General features: G+C 41.6%; 2 protein-coding genes across 18 annotated transcripts; one reads left to right on the top strand and one right to left on the bottom strand.

Moving 5' to 3' along the window:
- The first annotated feature begins 1014 nt into the window (after positions 1-1014).
- Positions 1015-2546, top strand: rassf11 (Ras association domain family member 11). Its single transcript, XM_078170439.1, has 2 exons — positions 1015-1117; positions 1210-2546. The coding sequence occupies exons 1-2, from the start codon at positions 1015-1017 to the stop codon at positions 2544-2546; spliced, it is 1440 nt and encodes a 479-aa protein (XP_078026565.1).
- Positions 2547-3626: 1080 nt separating this feature from the next.
- csde1 (cold shock domain containing E1, RNA-binding) lies at positions 3627-22424 on the bottom strand. 17 transcript variants are annotated; one of them, XM_033628993.2, is made up of 23 exons: positions 22292-22424; positions 18954-19625; positions 17387-17650; positions 14967-15165; positions 14659-14825; positions 13688-13774; positions 11829-11926; positions 11664-11745; positions 11214-11342; positions 10928-11053; positions 10563-10778; positions 10187-10357; positions 9936-10100; positions 9728-9739; positions 9448-9465; positions 8393-8500; positions 7399-7577; positions 7168-7280; positions 6928-7047; positions 6644-6822; positions 6326-6489; positions 6057-6189; positions 3627-5169 (listed from the first exon to the last, which is right to left on the bottom strand). In XM_033628993.2, the coding sequence occupies exons 3-23, from the start codon at positions 17510-17512 to the stop codon at positions 5122-5124; spliced, it is 2640 nt and encodes an 879-aa protein (XP_033484884.1). In that variant the 5' UTR covers positions 17513-17650; positions 18954-19625; positions 22292-22424; the 3' UTR covers positions 3627-5121. The 17 variants fall into 17 exon arrangements, with proteins under 17 accessions (XP_033484884.1, XP_078026392.1, XP_078026393.1 ...); XM_078170266.1 differs by having other exon boundaries at positions 14716-14825; XM_078170267.1 differs by having other exon boundaries at positions 10217-10357; positions 14716-14825.
- Between the last annotated feature and the right edge of the window lie 990 nt (positions 22425-23414).

Below are 23414 nucleotides of genomic sequence, written 5' to 3'. Positions count from 1 at the left end.
CTTATTTAGCCACTTGTTAGCAACTGCTTTTCATAAGACACATAAAAGCTTTATAATTCATGTGTGGGGTATTTACTGACATATTTTATGTCACAGAACAAAATATAAGCTTATGTTAACCACAGATCTTATTTCAGACATCTAACCAAAAACCCATTAAAAAAAACAGCTTTGACTTTGAGACAAAGGAACTGGGGGTGCTCAAATGTTAATTCATTTCTGGATTTTGGGACTCATTCCTGCACGACTCTGTCTTGTAACATTTACTAATATCCCACAGTTATCGCTTGTGGTCACAAACACAATAAAATTGATTTGAGCAATGAGAATAATGAGAATACAAATAAAAGCCTATGAAAACTTAATTTCAACTTACAGTCTCTTTAAGCACTGACTCAAACCCAGACCCTCATTTAGAGCTACAGTATATACTTCATACCTCTCCAGTACTGACAGCGACTAACAAAATTTCTTCTGCTGTTCTAATTTATTTTTTCAATCTTACAATTTCATGTAAACCTTGAGAAATTCAATTTCGCTGTTCTTTCAGGCATAATGGAAATTATGCGAGATGGGTGGGATCATAAACTGTTCCCCAGTGGTAGATGACTTCAGGAATTTTAATCGCTCTTAATTGCTTAAGAGCTCCTCCCAACCAGAACGTTCCCCCAGAGCAGAGAGATCCGAGCATCTGTACTAAAGACAGGACAAAAAGGTAGGTGCTTCTGGTATTTTCTCATGGACATTTATTTTGAAGCCCTAATTATTATTTAAAGTTTGTTTTCTGTATTTTTATTTTCAGTATAATGGGGACACTGTGACTGTACACTACAAAAATGCTTTAACTACCCTGAAGCTTGACCAGCACATGATGGGCAGATAGATTACAGTGAATGTTAATGGGGGTCATTTAGCTGTCTCCACCACTTCCCTTGACATAGAACAAGTGCCCTGAACGATATGCCACACACTGACTAAACTTAAATGTCCTTTTTTAATCACAGATTGGGTACAATGGAAGTGAAGGTGACAGTGGACGGTATCCCGCGCGTGGTTTGTGGTGTTACTGAGGAAACAACATGCCAAGATGTGGTCATAGTGCTGGCTCAAGCCCTAGGTATGTATATTTGAGGCTCTACAAAGAAATTTTATTTTTTTGTTTTGACATGCTGACCAAGCTGACAACCACCATGTTGTCTTTCTCTTTAGGTCAACCAGGGCGCTACACACTGCAGGAGAAATTTAAAGACTTTGAGAGGTGCATGGCACCCGGCGAAAGCCTTCTGGAGACTCTTGAGAAGTATGGTGAGCAGGCCAGGGAGGTCCGACTCACACTGCTTCACAACGGACCCTCAGTCTGGGACGAAATGAGCAGGACAAAAGTTGGCAGATACCAGCCCTGCCCGCCACTGAGAAGAAAAGACGCAGGCACCAGAATGCGGAGGGGCAGTGGTCCACTAAGTTTGCATCGTCAAAGCTTGCCGCCGCTGTCCTGTTTTAGACAAGAAGCTGAGCAGCAAAAAGAGGACCTGAAAAGGCCTAAAAGAAAGTCTCTTACACTCATGGAGGAGGCCTGGGAATGGCTGGAGAATCTGGGTAAAGGCAAGGTCTACAGTACTGCATGTCATAAGGAAAGCAGTAAGAGGACAGATAAAAGGTATCTCACATCTTTGGGTGTTTGTCTCACTGTTGACGAAGGTAAATCAGGTCGAAGTAGCAGAGGCAAAGTCAGAGATCAGAAAGGCTTAAAGTCAGACTTGGATCATCAAACATCCTGCTGCATGGGAACTCACACAAAGGGTAAGGAAAGCAAATGCTTAGAGAAAACTCAAGAGACAAAATCTGATGACCTGCACAATTCAAACCGTGCTGCAACTGAGGATGAGAAAAACCGTCTAAGAGAAACCATAATATATCAGCTCAGCTGTTTGCAGGATTTACAGGCCCAGATAGCAAACATAGACCAACAGATTTTGGAGCTTGAGGAAAAACAGCTGGCCAAAAAAGCTGAGCAGGAAGCCCAGCAGAGAATGGTTGAAGAGGAGATGGAGCAGATCAAGTTCTGGGAGAATGAATTAAAGGCTGAGGAAGGTTACGAGAAGGATTTGCAATGCCAGTTCCTTGACATGAAGGCAAATGCTGCAGGGTGCAAGGCCAAACTGGAGGAGTACAAGCACAAAATGCAAGGGCTTGATTTCTTTGCAACTCACAATGTTGTTCATGAGGATTCAGAGATATTTTCAAAAGTTGGTGCAAATGCTGCCACAGAGATTTCAGCTGTTTCAACTGAGGACCGATATCGGCAACAATCTGAACATGATGGGGATGTAAATATTAACAGGAAGTTCCTGTCCAGAGGGGACTTGAAACCTCCTCATGCTCTAGTTCCTCCCAACCAGATAAAGGAGCGACGGCCCACAGGGCCCACAGAGCTGCGGGAGTGGTGGACACGCTGGGCTCAAGCCCAGAGCGCTCCAACACAGACTAAAAAGAAGGTGATTCACCGCTCTGAGCTCACTATATATCTGGGCAGTACAAAGGTTTAGAATTAAATTTGCAGAGGTCACAAATATTAAGTCAGTAAATATTACAGATGCTTCATTGTACATGACTTTGAGTAATTTCATTCCTCAAAATGTAAGATGCCGATCCTCCTGTTTTAACTTGTATTGATTGTTTGTATCCAATACTTAACAGTTCGTATGTGTACGAGCAATATGGCCGACCATCTCCATAGTGTGACGCCCCTCCCAATAGACCAGGCCAGACAATAGTAACACAGACTTACCTTGGTTCGCTTACTTTAGTGAGCCCCCTAGTGAATAGGTGAAGTATTAGACATGACACACTGTGGTCCTCACTCAGCAAGGGAACAGATGGGCAGATGAGGATAAAAATCAAATGTCCTCCAAAAGGAAATGCTTTCGTAACAACAAAATTAATTAATCTAATTGTCTGTTAATTAATTAAATCAACAGGCAACAAAGGAAGACTCCTATTTTAAATGGCATCTGCAGGTGGGCTCAACTCCCATTTTGGGTATCCAACCCAAGTGACCTTGCATTCTGGCAAACAAAGGGACAAAAGGAAGTTCTCCTGCTTTTGCTTTAAGAGGACAGCTTTCGTCTGTGCATTCTAGGGATTCGGCCCTCATTTTGAGAGAAGATTAACTTTTCGTACTGAATGGAAATTAAACTTTCACGCTGAAAGAAAGTGCTGTCTCTGAGGATACAAGCAGAGATTGGATAATGCATTTTACCGTTTTCAAATTATATAAATACACAACAGCACACCTCAAGAGCGCTGGTGCAAGTATTAATTTTAGAGGTGTGGGACTGGGCCACTGACTGAGCTTCTTATGTGGTAATTTGTACATCATCATCTCAATAGGCCTTGGCTGTGTTTCTTACTGTGGAAAGCTCACCTATGCATAACGCACCTGTCTTTTCTATAACCGTTGTCTTATCTCTGCAAATGTCTTTTTAAGATTACTTTTTTGTCCTTAAGTGAACACTGGAGTGTAACACAATAAATTGTTGTCACAGCCTCTTTATCCATTTTATTTATCTGTAAATAAAGCGGATTTGCTGCCTCTCTCTGAAAATAAAGACAATTACACAAGCTCATGATTTTCATAAAACTTTAATTCAATTGTTTCATTCAAGACCATTAACAAAAGTACATGAGAACCTCTGTTTGTGGTTCAACTGAAACCCGGTGATCTCCAAAGTTGAAATTAATTTAGACTGTAACTTAATGTGCAGAGGCACAACAGCTCACCCATCATGTCTCTGGCACACAACAACTCGTATCCGGATTCATAATGCTTTTTTTTTTTTAACTGAATTGCTAACATTACCTTTCTCCTTTTTTTAAGTTAAGTTTTTGTTATATCTGAAGTTTCAATGAACTTTCACTAAGCAAAAAAAGCACACATTACATACAGTATAGTTCAACCCACAGGTTTGGGATGCATATCAGTATTATTTCTACTAGAAAAGAAAGCCACCCTAAGATTGTTCTGAATGTTTTGGCGGTTGGCTGGGAACAGAGGTTACATCTAATTTTTTCTTTTTTTTTTTTTCATTATTTTGCTTGTAGTTTTTAGGCACCTTATTCTTACTTAATTCAATATTAGCAGATTGAGTTTCAATGGAAAAAAAAGCAAAAATATGTGCAAGAAAAAAAAAAAAAAAACATAGTATAAAAGAACTGCAGATATAAGATGCCACAAGGAATTCTGCACCTGGGAAAAATTGCTTAAGTGGAGCATGTGAATACCAAAAAGGTATCTAAAGGCTCCAGATTGGTAAAAGTAAATCCCATTAGATTAACTACTTTGACATTCACATACATCACACACACACACACACACACTCACGCACGCACACACATACACATACACACCATGCTTTCACTTCAGCTCTTCAATAAAGCGTTTTAAAAACTGCTCAAAAAAAACGAGCAGAGAAGAATCCTCAGTTTAAGCTCGCACATGAGAAATATGATCCTCCTTATGGAGGGAACTTTGCTTTGCTTTATGCGTTTTGTAGGAAAGCATACAGTAGTGGAAACCCGACAATGAAACCATTTTGAGTTTCCATGGGTAAAGGAGCAAAAATATGAGAAAAAAAATGGAGCGGATGCTCAAAGACATGCAAACATTCACACTCATTCACCCAGGCAAACTACTGGACAGATTACAGGTGCAGAATTCCAGACAAAGCAGATTCAAAAAGATAGGGACATAGACAGCCACACAGTCATCACTCTGATTTAGAGGGACAAGACCCTCAGAAACAAATAACCTCCGTTACACACTATAATCACTTCTAGGATACATCACACACGCACACACTCAGAGACCCCATGTAGACTGCAGTGTGGAACTCTGTATCAAGTACATCATACATGGGAGGCAGGGAACTGTGGAATGAGAAAAGTTCCCTCGAAGGTATCGATGGGGACGAGGATTACACATGCCGATTACTGTATGTGTGCGTATGTTTTCTGTATGAGTTTGTGTGTACAAGCATGTGTCAAATCAAATTCCCTTATCCCCTGCTGTTACCCTTTGGGACAGCATCCCACCAACACCAAACAGGGTGGGCTCTGTATTGCTCAGTCAATGACGCCGGGCTGGCGAGTCTTGCGCTCCACATTGAAGCCCTGTAAAGAAGAGGATGGATGAAATTAATGTTGTAACCAACATAAATGAAGAACTACTACCTGTATTTTTTCCAGGTACTCAATTGTAATTATTATGTTATAGACAGAATATAATACAGTGAATAGTCCTGACTTCCACCAGAAATGTTTTCTTGACAACTTTGTATTTTCAGTAGGGATGTCAGTTCTAGTTCATTTTGCTTAATAGCCACTAACTAACCATGTTAACATGAGGAAACATAGTGCCCACTGCACACCCTCCAGCCTGGTTAGCTGGCTTGGGCCGTTCTGCACTGCTCACCATCCAAAGGGGTGGGAGTTAGCGGCACTGATATTGCTGCAAAAACATGATGGCCACCCTATGGTCTGCCCCAGGTAGCCCCAGTGAGTAAGTGGCTTCATTTTGAGCAACAAAATCCCTTTAGCATTGTTAGCACCACTAACCGTGCTGACACTGCTAATGGTGCTAACAGAGCTGACAATAATAATTAACAATGCCAAATGGGGATTGAGGCTCATAAATGAGTCACATACCCACTGGAGTGACCTGAGGAGAGACCAGAGGGTGGGCACAGTGTATCCACAGCAACAATGTTTGGTCAGGATAGTGTTACTAGCTGTAGGCACTGCTAGCTGGCTCACACCATACCTAGGTGGTGCGCAGTGCAGTAAACTGAAGTGTAACAAAATTAACCTTTAGACTAACATGAGTGACAAGTCAAAAATATTCCACCAGGTTACCTGATTAATGATAAACCGCTGACATTCCTATTTTTACAATATTTGATACAAAAATGAGCTCTGATTTCAAGAGAATTACAATCAGGTCACTGACAAGCAGCTTCATTCATATTGCGGACAAAATGTGGCAACAGGCCAGGTTGTACCTTTGAATTGTCAGGACCGCGGGGCTGTCTTACAATCACCAGGCGGGGAGCACTGGCGTCGTCAAGAGTGATGCTCTTCAATCGGTTAACCAGACGATCTGGACGCGGAGTCACCACTGGTTTAGGCCCCTCGCTGGAAAGCCAAGTACAAAAAATAATTGGTCTCAGTGGTCATTATCTTATGTTACCAAACATACAGGATATTTCCCAACAATATAAGCCCTAATAATAAATGAACCAAAGGGTAAACCCGGTTCTGGAGTCCTTACCTGACTCTGCGTACGTTGCAGGCACTACATTTTCCTGTGCGTTGATTGAGGACAACTGAGAACTCCACCTCATCCCCGGTCTGGAGCTCAAGGCCATCTTGCACTTCTTTTACATGGAAGAACAGCTTCTTGCTCTCACCAACTTCATATGTGATGAAGCCAAACTGGGGGCAATAAAACAGCAACTTCAGGATTCAATACTGGAAGTCATTCATGCACTCATGTAACCTGTGCTGTAGTACCAGCAGCTTCAACATTGAGGTTTTTGATACATGTGATGAAATGAGCATTAATAAAACTTCAATAAACCATCACTACCTGGTCTTTGACACACTCCACCATGGCTCTACGCTGAGGTACCACATAACAGGCCATCTTCTGTCCAGTTTGGGCTACTGTGCAAACCTGGAACTTCACAAGCTCTCCTTTCTGCAGACAATCGGCCTTGTTTGACATACCCATGATTCCAAAGGGATAATTCTGCCCTTTAGTTGCACCTGAACCAATAACGAAGGGAGAAGGAGGTGATACCCTGTTAACCCCAAGAAATAACTCTACTTCAAATGTTGGATTTACAAGTCCCATCATAACTTGACACCAACCTTCCTCTGTGACTTCAATAAGCCCTTGGTATTCTGTCTGGGAGGGGTCCACACTGCGTAAGGGACGGATGACTTTCCCCATCATCACTGTTGCACCAACATCCTCACTGATGCCATTCACTAAAAACAGGAGAACAGTGGACTTGACACACCTTTTGTTTGTAGGCATTCCCACCATCACCGCCATAAGAGAACACGGTATTACAAATATGAATAATGTCAATTTAAACGACAAGTTACCTGCAGCCACTTTGGTAACCTTTTCAGCACTGACTTTGTTTCCTTTTCCCTTAGAGAGCGTGTACTCCACTGTGTCGCCCAGCTCCAAGCTCTCCAAGTCTCCACACATTTCACTGAGGAGAAAATGGATAAACACTGAGACTTGCATTTAAATTTACAGATAGTTAAATGCCATAAACAAGTAAATCAGCAACTAACTCATCCAAAGGCAGCCATTACTTAAACCTTTACCTGTAGTGAAAGAAAATCTCCTGGTCATGATTTGCTGTCTCAATGAAGCCAAAGTTGTCCTTCAGTGTAGCAACAAATCCAAGCAGCCTCTTTGCATTGGAGGCATTACGGTTGAGGACCCTAATGGAGACTGCACTCTGCTGGCCAGTTCGCTTCACTTCGTTGATGGAGAACTCCACCTAGAGGACAACCATAGTAAGTCACTCACAGGGGGTAGACAAACAACATTGTGAGTTTAAAGAATCTAATGCTATGCTTAGAGTGGAGGCAAACCAGATTTGTTTCTCAAATCAGGTCTCGAAAACAGACTGTGTGCACTGTTATTTACAAGTAATCAGATCTGACTTGTGTGTCCAGACATCACCAACCTATCTGCATGGGTTGTTGTGATAATGACATAGGCATCAGAAACCATTTAGCAACAATGGGGACGCTGCTTTTTAATGCAGAAGCATGAGAAATGGAGGTCCATCATTTCACCCTTCAAATAATTCTGTCTGTCCATGGACTGTTGTTCCTCATATAGTCCACTTTAGCATTCTGCTAGTAGCATCATGGATCTACTCACCACTTCCAGTCATGATTTGATGGTGTGTGTTGCATTCAAAGACAATTTGAAATAAGATTTGAGCGGCCATAGTGGCTGAACTGGGGCGCATCGGCAGTAATCCAATTGTAATCGCATTTCAAAACAACTTCCAAATATGATCTAAATCATATTTAAAAAAAAAAAACAAAACAAAACAAAACACAATTTGGGCTGGCAGTCTGAACAAGGCCCAAATCACCCCTACAGACACAGCCACAAAAGTTGGGTAATATTAAAAGCATTTTTCTGTATTAGGAGCAGACCTCATGCTACTGCCCACCTCTTCAGCACTGTCTGAGTTCATTATTTCTATGTTCCTTTCAATAAGGATTTTTTTTAAGCCTTCATACCACCTTCATTTAATCTTAAGCAAAATCCCTGAGCCCAGTGTCACTCAGCAGATACCTTGTCTCCAACCTGTGGGTATCCTCCTCCCTCTAGGTCCTTGGTATGGTATGCCACAGTGAGCTTCACTCCACAGTCTTCATATGCAATCACTCCTTCCTCTGATTCCTACAGAGAGGCCAAAAAACCACATTATCTTCCCGATAATGAGCATCACCTACGCTTGATCCAGCTGGCCTCAGCCAAGGCCATAGTCTCAATCAATGCTACACCTGTTTCTTAACAAAACTGGTGTAAGCTACAAATGTCTCACGATTCAATCAGATGATTTAAGTGTATTAGAGGATGGTGTGCAGACAGCCCACACAAGCATGTGAGAGGCAACAGTGTTTGCAATGATTTATTGTGAAGCAGCCTAGATGGTTAGCATTAGCCTAGTCTACTGCGACAGCTCTGAGTTACAGCCTACTACGAAGGGCTGCATAATTACAGATCACTATTGCAGCCTCACTGGGAACACTTCAGCAATACTCACATAATTTATACTTGTCTAAGTTATTCACAGTAATTGAATGAACCAATCACAGCATGCAATTTACTGTCATTATCATGTTAGGCATTTAATCCCAATAAAAGCTTTGGGGGTAGAAATTAAGATTGCCAGGCTGCTTGATCACAGAAAATAAGCACACTGTTTTATGCTTCTTAATCTGTTGTTATGCTCTTGCTGCCACTTCCAATTACTATAATCAATTTGGGTGCAACAATATTTCTAAACTGTCTTGAAGTGCTAAAAAAGGAGCACAGAGAAACTGAGACCAGGAAAGTAGTTCATTAAGTGACTATTCAAGGTGCTGCTTATATCATTTAGGGAGGACCAAAGGAAAATGAACGTTACTGAATTATGATACATATATTACTAAAGACACTGTTCCCAAAACCCATACTAGAAACTGGGACTATTGTTTCTTCATTAATTGTGCAGCCCTCACTCACTCAATCAGTGATACAACGTTTGAGTGCATGTCTATGGGTTAAATGGTGATCAAATACCATGCTGTCAACTAATGAGGCAAAGGAGGCAATCAGCGGGCCAGAGGCCTGCAAAGACCAACCTTTTCTACAACTTTAGCCTTGAAAAATAAGAGAAACAGAGACCCGTTAGACAACAAGGCTTGTCAACAACTTGTAAATCCAGTATTCTTACACTGCATGAGTTAGATTTTAGACTGTTCATAGACAGTCTAGGAATCAATCATTTCTTAGTCTAAATGTTAGTGAGATACACAGACAATTGTATGCGTTTGCCACACATCTGCCTACAATACAAGCATCTCTAGCATTTATTTGTGGGACTTTATTCATGTGACTTCATGCAGAAGGTCTCAGTCCTACCTTGTCTTTTTTCTAACCAACAAGGAGCATGAACAGGAGGTTGTCATTGGACGAGAAAGCAAAGAGGAAAATTAGAACTAAAACAGAAACTGGGAAGAGGGTTGATGTGATGGTGGTTGGGGATTGGGGTGGACTATGAGCTATTGTTTCTGAATGCATTGGGGGTATTTTTATGTAGAATATTTGTCATAATGGTGCACTATGGTACCTTTTCCTTGCCCTTGGTGGGACTGGTATTCTTGTTGGTGGTTGCCACAACTTCCTTCTCCACCACACCCATAAAGCGCTGCTCAGACTGGGTGTGGAAGGACACTGTGCCCTTGGGCAGCTTCTTAATGCGCACTGCGTGGTTCCTCTGAGCTGACAGCATATCCTGGCAACAAGAGGAAGTTTGTTTCAGCTTGTTATCCGCAAAAGATTAAAATGTGCCTAATAAAAGTAGTAAGACAGAATACATACTTTTGTGAAAAGCTTATAAACAGGACCTACAGGCACAACAGTGAACTCCACTTCATCTGAGATGTGCAGTTGGCTTTCTTCCAGGACCTCACTAAAGTGAAAGAACATCCTGGCATCCCGATCCACACACTTAATAAAGCCAAACCCATCACGTATAGCTGCAATCACCCCCTAGAAGAAGATTGGGTGACATAGTTTGTGAAAAGGGATTCACTTCAGCTGAATGAATTTGGATGTCTCTTCCAATCACTAATTTCTCTTATCTATATAGTGATGAATTACGTAATATAATTGACTACTTCACAGGAGGAGGAAAAAAAACAAAACAAAAACAAACAAAAAAAACCCCACTGATATTTTTTTTTGTAATCCTCACCATTTCACGGGTCTCCTTGGTGAAATTAAAGGTGTCTGGGAGGATGTCAATGTTGGTCGCCCTCTCCAGCTTGTCTCTGCGGTCGGTGGAGATGTTGAACTGGATGTGGTCTCCCTCCAACAGGGTCACCTTGGACTTTGTGTCCTTCTCGCCAAATGGCAGCTCCTTGTCAGTGAAACCAATCCTGGCACTGATACGGCCCGGTAGAGGGTCATTCTGTGGAAGCAAAAATGAAAGATTAGTCTAAGTTGTAAGTTCTAAGTTGAAAGATTGTCACGTTCTTGGTTGATGGGTCACAGGTCCATGATTTACAGAAGGCCTCCTAAAAAACATAATTCACTTCGCCGCACCAGTAATCTACTTGCCTGATTCTTGGTGGGAACCTTGGGAATGACCTTGACGACAGTGCCTTCAAACTGCTCAATGCTGATATCCTCAAAGATGACTGTTCCTTGGGGGAGCAGCCTTACATCTGTGGCTACCTCTTTACCCTGTGGCCACAAGAATATAAAATGTAAACAATGTTAAGCAAACACAATCAGGCAGGATATATAAGACATAGGTGTCAAAGTTGGTCAAGATCTATCCACAGTTCAAAATTTACTCAGGTATTTATGGATGGTGGAGCTAAATAAGCTTGTCAACACCTACATTTCTGTCTTTGATGGTGAACTCGACGTCATCTCCAGCCTGCAGAGCCTCCAGATCACCCTTGAACTCGCTGTAGTGAAAGAAGATCTCCTTCACCACATCAGCCCTCTCAATGAAGCCAAAAGCCTCCTGAAAAGATTGTAATGTATTTTAGTAAACATTTAATTCTTTTCATCTGTATAGTTGGAATTGTAGTATGAAACCAGATATAATAATGCTGGGCTATCCAACATCATACATAAGGCTGTTTGCTACAAACCCTGCCCCTTTTGCAAACAAGCTAGTTGCTAGGAGTGTAAATCCAGGGCTGTGTGTACAGCTTGTCTTCTCAGATGTTTTGGATAGTGCATTTAGTGTTGCATTTTAGTGAGGTCAGCTATGACAAAGATAACCATAATCTGTCTAACCTGTTTAATATAAACAGATCCATGTGATGATTTTAGCCCTTACCTTTGTAGCACACACCACACCCTGGCACCTCATTTGTTTCTTCTTCACCAGCTGAATGTTCCGAGCACTGACTGCACCAGTACTGCAATACAAGAAATATTAATTATAAAATTAAGTGAAAACTGGAAATTATTAAGACAATGCTGACATGGTGTAAAGACTTACTGCTTGTTGGTTTCCATATAAAAGCTGACTTTGTCACCGGTGTCCAGGTGGATATTTCCCTCCACATCATCAGGGGTGTAGGTAAGGTAGAACACTTCCTGTGGAAAGTCACAACAGTGGCAAACTTTTTAAAGGGTTGTGGACACACCTATTGACACAGAGCTAATCTGACTTGAAGGTTATTTTTAAATCTTTATATGGTCATGCTCCATCTCCGTTTAATACATTTGTTACAAGACACCAGCACCCCAATAGAGTCAACACACTGGCCTTAACAAACAGTAACTGCCACATTGCATTACGCAAAACTGAATATGGCTGCGATCAGTCCTTTCTGTTAAAGGAGCAAAACCACAGATCTGTCTACCAACTGAATTGAAAATGCAACACAATTTTAATGTTTTAAGAGGAGGTATTGAATTAGGGCTAAAAGAGAAAGAACAATAGGCCTGTTTCCACCGCAGGAACTTCAGGGTAATTTTACGGGGCCGTTGGTGCGTGTCTCCACTGCAGGAATCACTCCCGAAGGACAGAGTTCCAGAACTTTTACAGGGGCTAAACAAGTCCCTGCCTCGGAGTAGGTACTCAGAACGGCCCCGAAAAACTCCTGGCTGGGGCTTGGGGTTTACTTGGTGCTGATTGGATATACTCAAGGCGGAATGTGACGTCAACAGAAAGCGACAAAATAGCCAGCATTTTTAAAACTCAGCAGATGAGGAGTCGTCCATAGCTTCCACCACCATATAAACGAAGAGACACGCCAGAAACCCAGCAACCACCTCAGCTCCTTCCATGTTGATAATCGTCTTTCTTATGTCTAGTTTCTTCTTCTTATTTCTGCTTCGTACTTCTGCTTCTTCTTATTTGTTGTTGTTGTTCTTTTTTGTTTCTTTGCCGCATCGCCCGGTCAAAATGGTCACGCAACAATTACGTCACATCCAGAGCCCGGTAACTTTACAGGAACCTTCCTCCTACTCCGCACTGTCAGTGGAGACACGTCGGTTGAGAGGGCCGAGCGAGAGGACGTTCCTGTAAAGTTCCTGCCCCCCAAATAGTACCAGGAACTTCTTCAGTGGAAAGAGGCCTATTGTTCCACTATAGGCGCACCTGAATTTTCATTTTGTGTTATGTATTTCTGTACATGGATTATTAGGATGTGTTTTTGAGTGTGTATTTTCTTTTCTTTTTTCTGTTTTAACTTGTAAAAGCCTCCAATGGACAGGTGTTCAAATTCGCGTTCCACTACAAACACTAAACACCATCTGGTTCCTGTGCATAAATAAACAATTTTAATGCTACCGTGATGTCCATATCAAATAAACTAAAATTATTTCATATTCAAGGCCAATCATAAAGTGAAAGGACTGAGATTATATATATATATATATATATCTCTATATATATATATATATATATATATATATATATATCTATATATATATATATATATATATATATATATATATATATATATATATATATATATATATATATCTATATATCTATATATATATATATATATATATATATATATATATATATATATATATAAATATGAAGGAAAGACAGCCATGTGCTGCGGAGGCTCAAGATGCTACATTTACCCAGTCACCGTGTGTGCCTGGATTGAACACATGTAGACTCTGAGCTCTCCACAGCATATGGTTGCATATCATTGACATACATCATCATAAATCATAACGTGGAAGCAGTTGTAAGTAGGTATTTAGCAAAACCGAGCCAGGCATGGAACAAGTAATTGAGTGCTCTTTGTAAAAATCCCCATGAGTGGAAGGATAAAAATTTGAATGACAATCTGCATTTTGTTAATCCAGCATGCTGTTGTCCATGCCACTTACCCCATTTCTTTCATAACAAACACTGCCAGTGGGCACCTGGCCGGGAGCAGATTTTCCATCCAGGTGCACAGGGATTGCTGAGACAACCTGCAGAAAAAGGAGGAAATGACAAATGGAGGCCATTAACGCACTGCTTTGCCAATCGTAGGTAGACAGTCCATTAGTAATTATATAGCCCAATTCAAATATCTCTGGACATGTGATGGATGAAATGGCTGAATTTCAAATGTCACAGTAACGAGTATATCAAGTGTCACAAATGTGGTGAACTTCCCGCAGGTTAGCATGGTTGCGCTTCTGTGTGAGATCTGTATATACTGTCAGGCCCCTTAACAGCCTCAGGCATGTTGATGACCTGACTGAACAGCTTAGTGAGTGAATGAATCAGTGTACATGTCGAGTCACATTGTCCTCTACATGCAGACCTAGATGTATCATGTGTATGCATTACAAGACAAGCAGCATCACTTGCATATTATCAACTGTACATCAACAAAGAGCCAAGCACCAAAGTCTGTCATGGCACAGTTCTGTCGTCCCCTGCTGACCTTAATGATGCAGTGTATGGCTCATTTGACTCTTTATAGACCTTTACCAGATGGGTACACGTAAGATTTGTTTTGGTTTGAGAAACTAACCAACTGCTGTGCTATACTAGTTGCTGTGAGCATTCAGAGAGAAATTAGTACACCCATTGGGCAATTTCATTAATTACATGACCATATTTGTTCTATGGACATTCAGCACCTCCAGCAAACATGCAGGTCAGCGCAAAAAGCAAATCTGAAACTCAAATGTATTCCAGATCTTGATGGGAATTTTTTTTTCTTCTTACTTTGATGCAGGAAGAGGGGGATCACATTTAACAGTTTACTTACAATACATCCCCTGCCCAAAACACACAATGGGCAATATCAAATGTTATATTGACAGACAACGACAAAACCAAAAGTAAAATGGTGTTCCTTAACTGGATGAATATAACCATGCAGCACAGTAAAGGGAAAGGCGTGCAGGTCTGGCCCCACCTGGCCCGAGATGCGCTCCTCTGGCAGCACCTCTGGCTTTATCTTTAGCAGCTTCACTGCTATGGGCTTGCCAGTGCGCCTGTCAGAGGAAACCTCAAACTCTACATCATCTGAGGAGAGAGAAGCAAACACTTAGCAGACTTCAAATGAGGGACAACGTAATTTCAGGACTGTAACTCAAGTGTTTTTCTTTACTACAAGTTCTAGAGGTTAAGTATTTATGAGTAGTGCACAGGTACAGGGCCTCTCACCTCCTATTTTAAGCTCCTGCAGGTTGCCATTGTACTGAGAGCAGTGGAAGAAGAGACGGGCCTGGCGTTCGGAGCACTGGATGAACCCGTAGGAAGTCAGGAGCTTTTCCACCACACCAGTCTCTCTAATGCCGGGCCCTGTGCCGTTGGCGTACGCAGTGTGTCCATTGTTATGGAGCATGCCAGGGTCAAAACTCATCTGGGGAAGAAGAGACAAGTGTTAAAAAGCATCCAGTAGTGGATCAACATGAACCAGATTGTTAAAAATAAAGTGGGACGCAGTTTAATGCAGTGTTTGATGCCAACCTTAAAAAAACCCAAACAAACAAACAAAAAAAAAACCCACTTTAAACATGCAGGTACAGCAAACTTCAGGAGGAAGTGGGGAGGAGTAATTATAAAGCAACAGTAAAGCTACATCAGAGTCACCTTGGGCTATCTGGCCATCAACAGAGGGGAACACACGATGATAGTGCGTGATAGAATTTTAGGATATTATCTAACATTGACTAGAAAAAAACAAAGAATGAATAAACACAATAAGGACACTTTATGGCGCTTGCTGGTGTTATTACAAGTGTCATGCACCTCCAGTTAAAATTCACTGAATTTGTCGAGTGATTTTAGTCTCAAATCAGCTACGCACTGACAAAACTTTCATGCAATTCTAGTTAGACAAACACTAAACATCACATCAAAACTCCCAACCAACCAACCAACCAACCAACCAACCAGTTGGAAAATCAATAAAAACTCGCTGATCAAAATCTGCCACTACACCCTGGTCACACTTCCTTTTTACGCAATTACAAACCATGCTGTTAGCAAAAGTGACATGACACAACAGCAGCTCACAGGGCTGTTAAGTCAGTGTGGGCACCACCGAACATGCCCTCTTACTGATCTCTGATATAAAGGAGTCCGCTTGTGTTTTTTACTTCCTGGGTGGGGATGGCAAGAGACGGAGGAGGAGCGGGGGATAGGCATGGGACCAGTAGAGGTAGATGGGGCAGAGCCAGTGTTGCGAGCCACTGGAGGTTCAGATGAGCCTCTTTCCATTTCTGACACTGGGGATAGGACTTGTATCTGCTGTTGGGAGGAGGCAACAGCTTTGAAAAGGAGCACAATCAGTGTTTAACTTTTTTTTCCTTTCTTCAAATGAACCTTATCCAGATTTCTCAAGTCGTTATCATGCAAAACCAGTTGTTATCCCGTATTATGTTATAAAATACTGTATTATCTACTTGACCTCACTAATCTGCCATTATTTCACACAACACCCAGTGTATGCCCATGCACCAATTTTTGGAGGCCCAACATGTATACATTTTGCAATATACTACATGTTCTTGTATCCAAAAGGTTTTTCTAATGCCATTTGAGCTCATCACAACCACCAATACTTACATCCTGACACCTTGACACCAAGTCACCAGAAAACCACAAGGCCACCTCTTACCAATAGATCTGCTACCGTGACAACCTCACGTTGCGGCATCAATTGAAAATACTAGTTTAACCAAACAGGAATGGCTCTACAGAGAAGGCGGCAGACTAAAAACTGAAAAGATTAGGCTAACCAACCGGCCAGTTAAGGTGAAGTGGTTTAGGTGCAGTGCCGCGAATGTTACTCAAGGTCGAGTAAAATAAAACTACTGAAGATGGAGGATCAGAAAATGCAAATGACAGGTCAAATAGCGGTGCTTCTACAGTGGACAGAGAGTTGGTGATGGGTTATGGGTTATGAGGGGGGTCCCAGAGCAGCCTCTTCTGTTAGGCCCTGAACTGCACTACGGCAATGAGCTACTCTTAATATGCTGCATGTAGACGTCATTTATCCTTTAGCATCCTTAAATACAGGACATTAAAGGCCTGAGTCCACAGGGCCTCATGCCTGAGTGTTTGGTTGCCATTGAGGCTATAACTCTCAAACATCCTGGGAAAAAAAACTTTTGGTCTCAGAGATAATGAAGGATTTTAGTTCAAAGCTGATGGGTTAGTACTTTTAAATACTACCCATTTAACTGATTACAGTTTTTAACTACATACCAGAGCCAACTGGTATGCAGTTTAGCTTGTATTCTTATTGCCTTGAATCGAATGAAATTATGTACAAGCATTTAAGTAGCCCAACATAATTTGGTCGTGTCATGGGCCGACTAAGGTTTTACTAGATTGTGACGCAAAGTAAAAATAAGGAGGAAAAGAGAAAAAAAAAAGGCTCTTTAGGAGTTGTTAAGTCTAATCCACAGAACACCCCTCACCCTGCAACAATATAACTGAGTAGAGGCTAGTCTCGGGAGCCCGAAAAGGATGAAAGAGGTTAGGCCATTCACAGCAGAGAGATGCAGGGCAAGGTGGGTAGATGGGTGTTCAATGGGGTGGGGCACGTAGAAAAGAGGTGGGAAGGTGGAACTTACGGATCGGCCATATGGCGACAGGCTGAGTCCGACAGGGGAGGTGCTGCTCAGGTCAGCGCTAACAAACGCGGTGGGTGGCGACGCAGGCAAGGTAAACTCAACAAAGCCTTTCCAGGGGCTGCCCATATTTTCCCATAAACTCGGACCAAACTTGCTTGAGCACTTGCTGAACTTGATTACTTGTTTGATTTTTTTTTTCTTTTTTTGGCTTGGCTGTTAAGTTCTATTTTTTATGTAACCACCCAATGATACACCGCTGGATGTCTGCAAGGGTGAAGAGAGGGACAAACATAACGGGTAAGGCAGATAGTTCAGCCAGTGTGCCAAGTGTCACAAACAAAGGAAAACAAGTGTGGGCTTTTATCCCCCAGGGAGGGAGTTGAAAAGGCAAAAACCAGGGGAGGATATGACTTTAAAACGACAGAATAGGAAAAAGGTGCGGGCTGGGTGTGGGAAGGCAATCAAATCATACTCAAACTAAACTGAATAACCAGTTTAACTGTTTTGAGGTGGTGGCGGTTCAGTTCAGCTGGCTTATGTTTTAAGAAGAGTTATCTTTAGCAAATGGCAATGTAGAGGTCACTCACATGATAGAATCAAACTTCCAACACGATATCACTTATCACACACATTTCACATTAGAAATGCTTAATCATGTGCAAAGAGGAATAATGTACAAGGCTCATTTCAAAACAAACACTGCAGCAGCTGCTTTCACTGATATTCCATTTCAGTAGTTCAGTAGGGTTCACCATTAACGCCCCCCCCCCCCCCCCCCCACCCCCCCCCCCCCCCCTCGAGCTTCAGTTAAGAGACTTTGTCTTTACCTGCTGCCATGTTTTTACAAGTGCCTGATTGGTACTGCGCATGAGCAACTCTCAGAGAGGAGATGGATCACTCCTTAGCTATTTCCATTATCAGGCTCTGGAAAGGCAATGTGTTTTTTTCTTTTTTACCACTTGCACACCTGGGGAATGGGGCAACCCTTATAGTCGAGCCCTGGAAAGTGTGCTAAACAGTGAAATCAGCTGCTGCAAATCAGTGAAGAAGATGTAATTTAAAAATTGAGAACCCCAAACTTTAATTTATGAGGCCACAAATCCAGATCCAGATTCAATAAAAGCCATTTTAAAAATAGTAGCATGCCAGTTTGTTTGCTTGAACAACATCCAACTTTGACAAAGAGGACAAATGCAGAATATTTGTGTTTAGTGACGAAAAGAAAACAACCTCTGCATTGCTGCCTAAAATCAGTGCAGCTGGCCAAACTGAATCAGTGCTGAGTGTTACACAATCTGTGTTTATACATCTGTATATTAGAGTAGAGTAATGTATACAAACTGCAAATTAACTAGTTACAATTTCTGAATTCCACCCAACTTGCAGTATCAAATGTTTTTATCTCAATTCTTAACCCCCCTTAGAGGAATATTTTCAGTATATTTGGGGAAGAAAATCCATCAAAACATGATAAATTATATCATAAATGACTTTTACAAATTTAAAGTACAGCTGTGATTGACATAACAGGTCTCATGTTATAGAGCGACTACCAACTAAGACCCACCTTTATTCGTTGTCTTGAATCTTGTAATTCTCAGGATCTCGATGACTATGCAGTTCCTGCAGATCTCTTCACGCACACAGTTGAACACACACACACTTGTTACAGGTTTCTGGCACAAGTTCTAGATGGTTGCATAAAGCAAAAAAGGGGAGAAATCTAGCACAAAAAAGGCAAACGCAGGTGCAATAACACTGCTTAGAAAAAAAAAATACAATGAAAACAGTGGGAGAAGTAGAGGAAGGGAAAGATGGGGGGAACTATGGGGGGAAGGTAAAACTAGCAGATAGCAGCCCACTCCACACCCCGGTGGTGAGTCGGTGGTGTGGTGAGGATGAGGAGGGCTAGGAGCAGCGTTGGGACGTGTGCTTTGTCAAAGCTGTTGAGTAGGCACAAACTTCTGGTTTCAGATCAGTTAGTCTTCGCAGAATATGCTTGGGCATAGGATTGCTTCTCTTCTGTGTTTCAATTGGGCTGATGTGCGTCTTCTTTGGTCGTTTCAGGATTTGGTTACTTCGTGCGTTTTAAACCCTTGAAGTGATCCGTTTTTTCCCTACGTGTCTTCAGTGTTGCAACTTTGCTTGTTTTGGGAGTTTTGTCTTCAGTTTCTTTGTTATGATCTGAACTTGAAGCAGTTGCGGATGGTACAAAAATTCAGTTCCGTTTCACTTCATACTGTTGGGGGAAAAAGCACATGTGGTTAGATGAGCAAAACCGATGACTTTCACTGTCACTTTAAATTGATTAACAACAACTTTAGAGATCAAACTTTTAGGGCTAACAAAAAAGGCCAAAGGTCTCTGAGTGTCTGTAATGAGGCAGAGAAAGTTGATTTCACTGTCAACTAATGAGAATGAAAAACAGTATCAATAAAGACTAGTGGCCTCAAGTTTTTTGAGAACATGAGATTATTTGCCCCTAGGCTCCTATGTATATAAAAAGGTTTTATTCAGATGCCTCTGAATGCAGCCCACAATGCTGGGCAGCTGCCTCGCAAGTAAGAGCAGTGGATCAACAAGTCCTTGTGCAGGGCTTCAGTTCAGGCCATGATATTTATGGCACCATTTCTGACCAGGGCCCTCTGTTTTGTATATCAGCCCACAACTATTTTGCACACTTACTGTATAAGTTCAGTAAACAGGTGAAGCCAAACAAGCAATCAGTGTGAATTATATGTGTATGCATACCATGTGTGTGAATTTTGATAAATGTAAATCAAAAACTCAGAAACTGCTCTCCATCATAAGGCTAGAGCAGAGTGTTGCTGACCTAAATACACTGCTTTGAAAACAAGCAGGGTGAGCCAACTGAGGACACATGATATCTATTCAGCTGTGACTGTGTTGCAATAAGTCCCATCCCACATACTTCCCAGAACTTTAAAATATAACGTTGTAAACATGCTCAAATGGGACTCCTAGTGGTGGGGAGGGGGCCTTTTTTGAGGATGTCTCCTTGATATTCATATCCAAATTAATCCAGATTAACCAACAAGCACTTTTGTTGACATTTGCAAGCCTTAGATGAATACTAAACCCCCAGGGACTAAAAGCTACCCTATCCTACATCCTAGTGATAGGTCAAACAATGAAGTCAGTTATCACAAGATTCATTGGTGAAGTGGGTTAAAGGTTATGAGCAGTGAACAAGAACAACTCTTCAGTGAAAACAACCTTGGGGGAGATGCACTTTCCTGTTCCCTTTTACAGCTTTTGGTGACGCAGGAGGAGAAAAAAATCCACCCACTACACCACCAGCACCGATTGGCCGTTTCAGCACTTTAATGAATATAAAGACACAGTTTAACTCGGTAATCATTAAACAAGAAATACCAGGAAACATACAGGCTGCCCCTGTTTCGACAGAACAGCTAATAAACCCACGATAAAGTCTGTAGTCTAGCAAGCTTTAACATGACTGTGCTACCCTGGTCTGGGCCCGAACAACAACCGCCCTGACAGTACCAACCATGTGACTTCCTAGCAATCCGCCATCCTCAACTGGAATATGGCCTGATCAAACACGTTGCGGCATGCAACTCTATCGAAAACGTCACATTTTAGCGAGCTTGCTAATTTCCAACACATGCCAACCTCTAAAATATATGTGCCTACAAGATCGGAGATGGGTTACGTGTCACGTTCTTACTTGTTTCTTATCAAAGTAACGCACACGGCAACAGCCAAGTATAAATCGCATCATCTTTGTGACCTTGTGTGGCAAACACAGATTAGCATTTCGCTAACGCTAAAGTCGTAAACAGCCCATACCCCCGGGCGTATCCAACTTTTACGTGTCAATTAATTCAATGCGACACTGTCACTACACCACAACTTAGCTCAAATACTAATCACACCACACAATTTAAGTTGTTATCACAAAGTAACTTACGTGGCTAAAAGTCTGATCGTAACGTTAACGGAAAGTACGCACACAATCGTCATTCTTGTACAGCGAGACAAGTATGCCAAGCTTCATCCAGGAAAACAGATCTTTAATATTTTGTGTTTTCTCAAAAGTGCGTAACGCGGTAGAACATTATTCAAGGCTTGTCACAAAACCACTGGGTGTCGCGACAAATTCGGCATTGAAGTTATAAACAAATATTTAATATATTTTAGTAAAATCACGTTTTGTGGAACTGGGTAGCACCGCGCACTTCAATCCGACACCAGGTATTTTTATAGTTAAATTTGATTGAACGGACAAAATGAGAGTTTGGAATGGTCGATATGAAGTGACTGCCGACGGAGGACTGGACCGTGATCATTTGTTATTTAACGGGCGATGTACACTTATAACAAGTTAATCAGTGTCAAATAAATCGGAAATAACTAACAGTTGCATCTGTACATACACAAATATATCGCAGAGATAACGGCGCTAACGGCACGAGGACGGGACAACAAAGAAGCTATGACAAGCGATCGGAAGCTCGTGCTAAAACCTTATCAATCAACGTACTGCGTTTGTCACTAACGCTTGACACAGCCATTTCACTAAAGTGTTGCCCCTTTGATACATTAGGAACATTTAAGAAATACAGAGTTGTTTCTGTGTACCGTTAACCACATAGCTAGGCCGTTCAAAATGCTAAGTGGCTAATAGCGGCTACAGTTAGCTAGCATGCTGCTGGACGGCTTGGTCCTTGTGTGTGGTGATTTATGGTGAGGAAAAATACGGCTGCCCCCACCCAGGCCCGAGCTCTGCGTATTACAAAGTACTGGATACCCCGGTCAATTCTAAACACCCACTGAATATGGAAGATAAACGTCTTACTGATACAGTTTAAACAAATAATTGAACTGTTACATAAAATAAGAAAATTTATAAAAACTCACCCCAACAGCTTTCAGCACTGTCACCAGCGCCGCTAGAAGCAGCACGGCACATTACGTAGTGATTAGGGAGGCGGCTACCGCGATATTTGACAACCGTAGGACACCCAAAGAGCCTAAAAGGAGAGAGTGGCCATTGCGGCGGAGTTGCTGATGACTAACTCCATTGTGGTCTCGCAATGATTCACGGTGGACTGAGCATACAGGAGTGCGGTCATAATTATAGCTTATGTCCTTGTAACTTGCTACGTGGGTCAGAAAGCAGATATAAACGTGCTGTGTTGTGTAAATGTTGTTATCATCGACACTTTATTCACTAATTCTAGAAAACTTAATGAACACGTGCCCCTCATGTAATTCCCTGACAGCTACTGTTCTCCTCCTATAGTAGAGTTTCTGAGGCCACACGTTGCAACATGGGAGTGAATTCAAGAATGAAGTCGATTATAAGTGAAATGTCATTCCAAGCCTCAAGGGCTTTCTATTTCAATATTAATGATCGAACCTATGGAGACTTTAAATGCTGATAATGCTTACACAATGCCCCTCCCCTGACATAACTCTCTCGACATAACTCTCTCCCCAGTGCTTAAAAAAATATTTGAAATAACCCCGTCCATCTTTGCACCACCCTCTCCCCTCTCATAAATAACAACCTTCCAATGTGCACAAGTCTCGAAATGTATTTTACTTGAGATCCCGCAATTTTCTTCAGTTTACTTCATTTTCAACCATAGATGGACTTTATAAATAAGAATATAATCAAAATGCTAAATGCATTCTTTCTTATAACCTACTATAGTTGTATGTGTGGTGCTGTGAGATGAGAAAGAAATTTACACAGCAACCTGACATAACATGGTATATCGTCAATTCTATGTCAGACATGAACTGGATTAAAATAATCTCCCACAGTGTAAAAGAAGGGAACGTTTAAAAAAAAAACAAGTAAACGAACACACCCTCTGGTTTGATAACACTTTTGGGGGTACAGAAAACGTGTTGATAACTACATTAATTAAAGACCATGATTAATTACTTGTTAAGAATTTCTTCTGGGGAAAAAAGTCAAGTTAATTGGTTTAAACTTTTAATCCTCTCCAGGTTGGACTCTTGAAAAGTTTTG

Source organism: Epinephelus lanceolatus, chromosome 8, assembly GCF_041903045.1.
Source record: "Epinephelus lanceolatus isolate andai-2023 chromosome 8, ASM4190304v1, whole genome shotgun sequence".
NCBI lineage: Eukaryota > Metazoa > Chordata > Actinopteri > Perciformes > Serranidae > Epinephelus > Epinephelus lanceolatus.
Note: the sequence above shows the minus strand (reverse complement) of the source record. Positions and strands in the feature narration are given on the sequence as shown.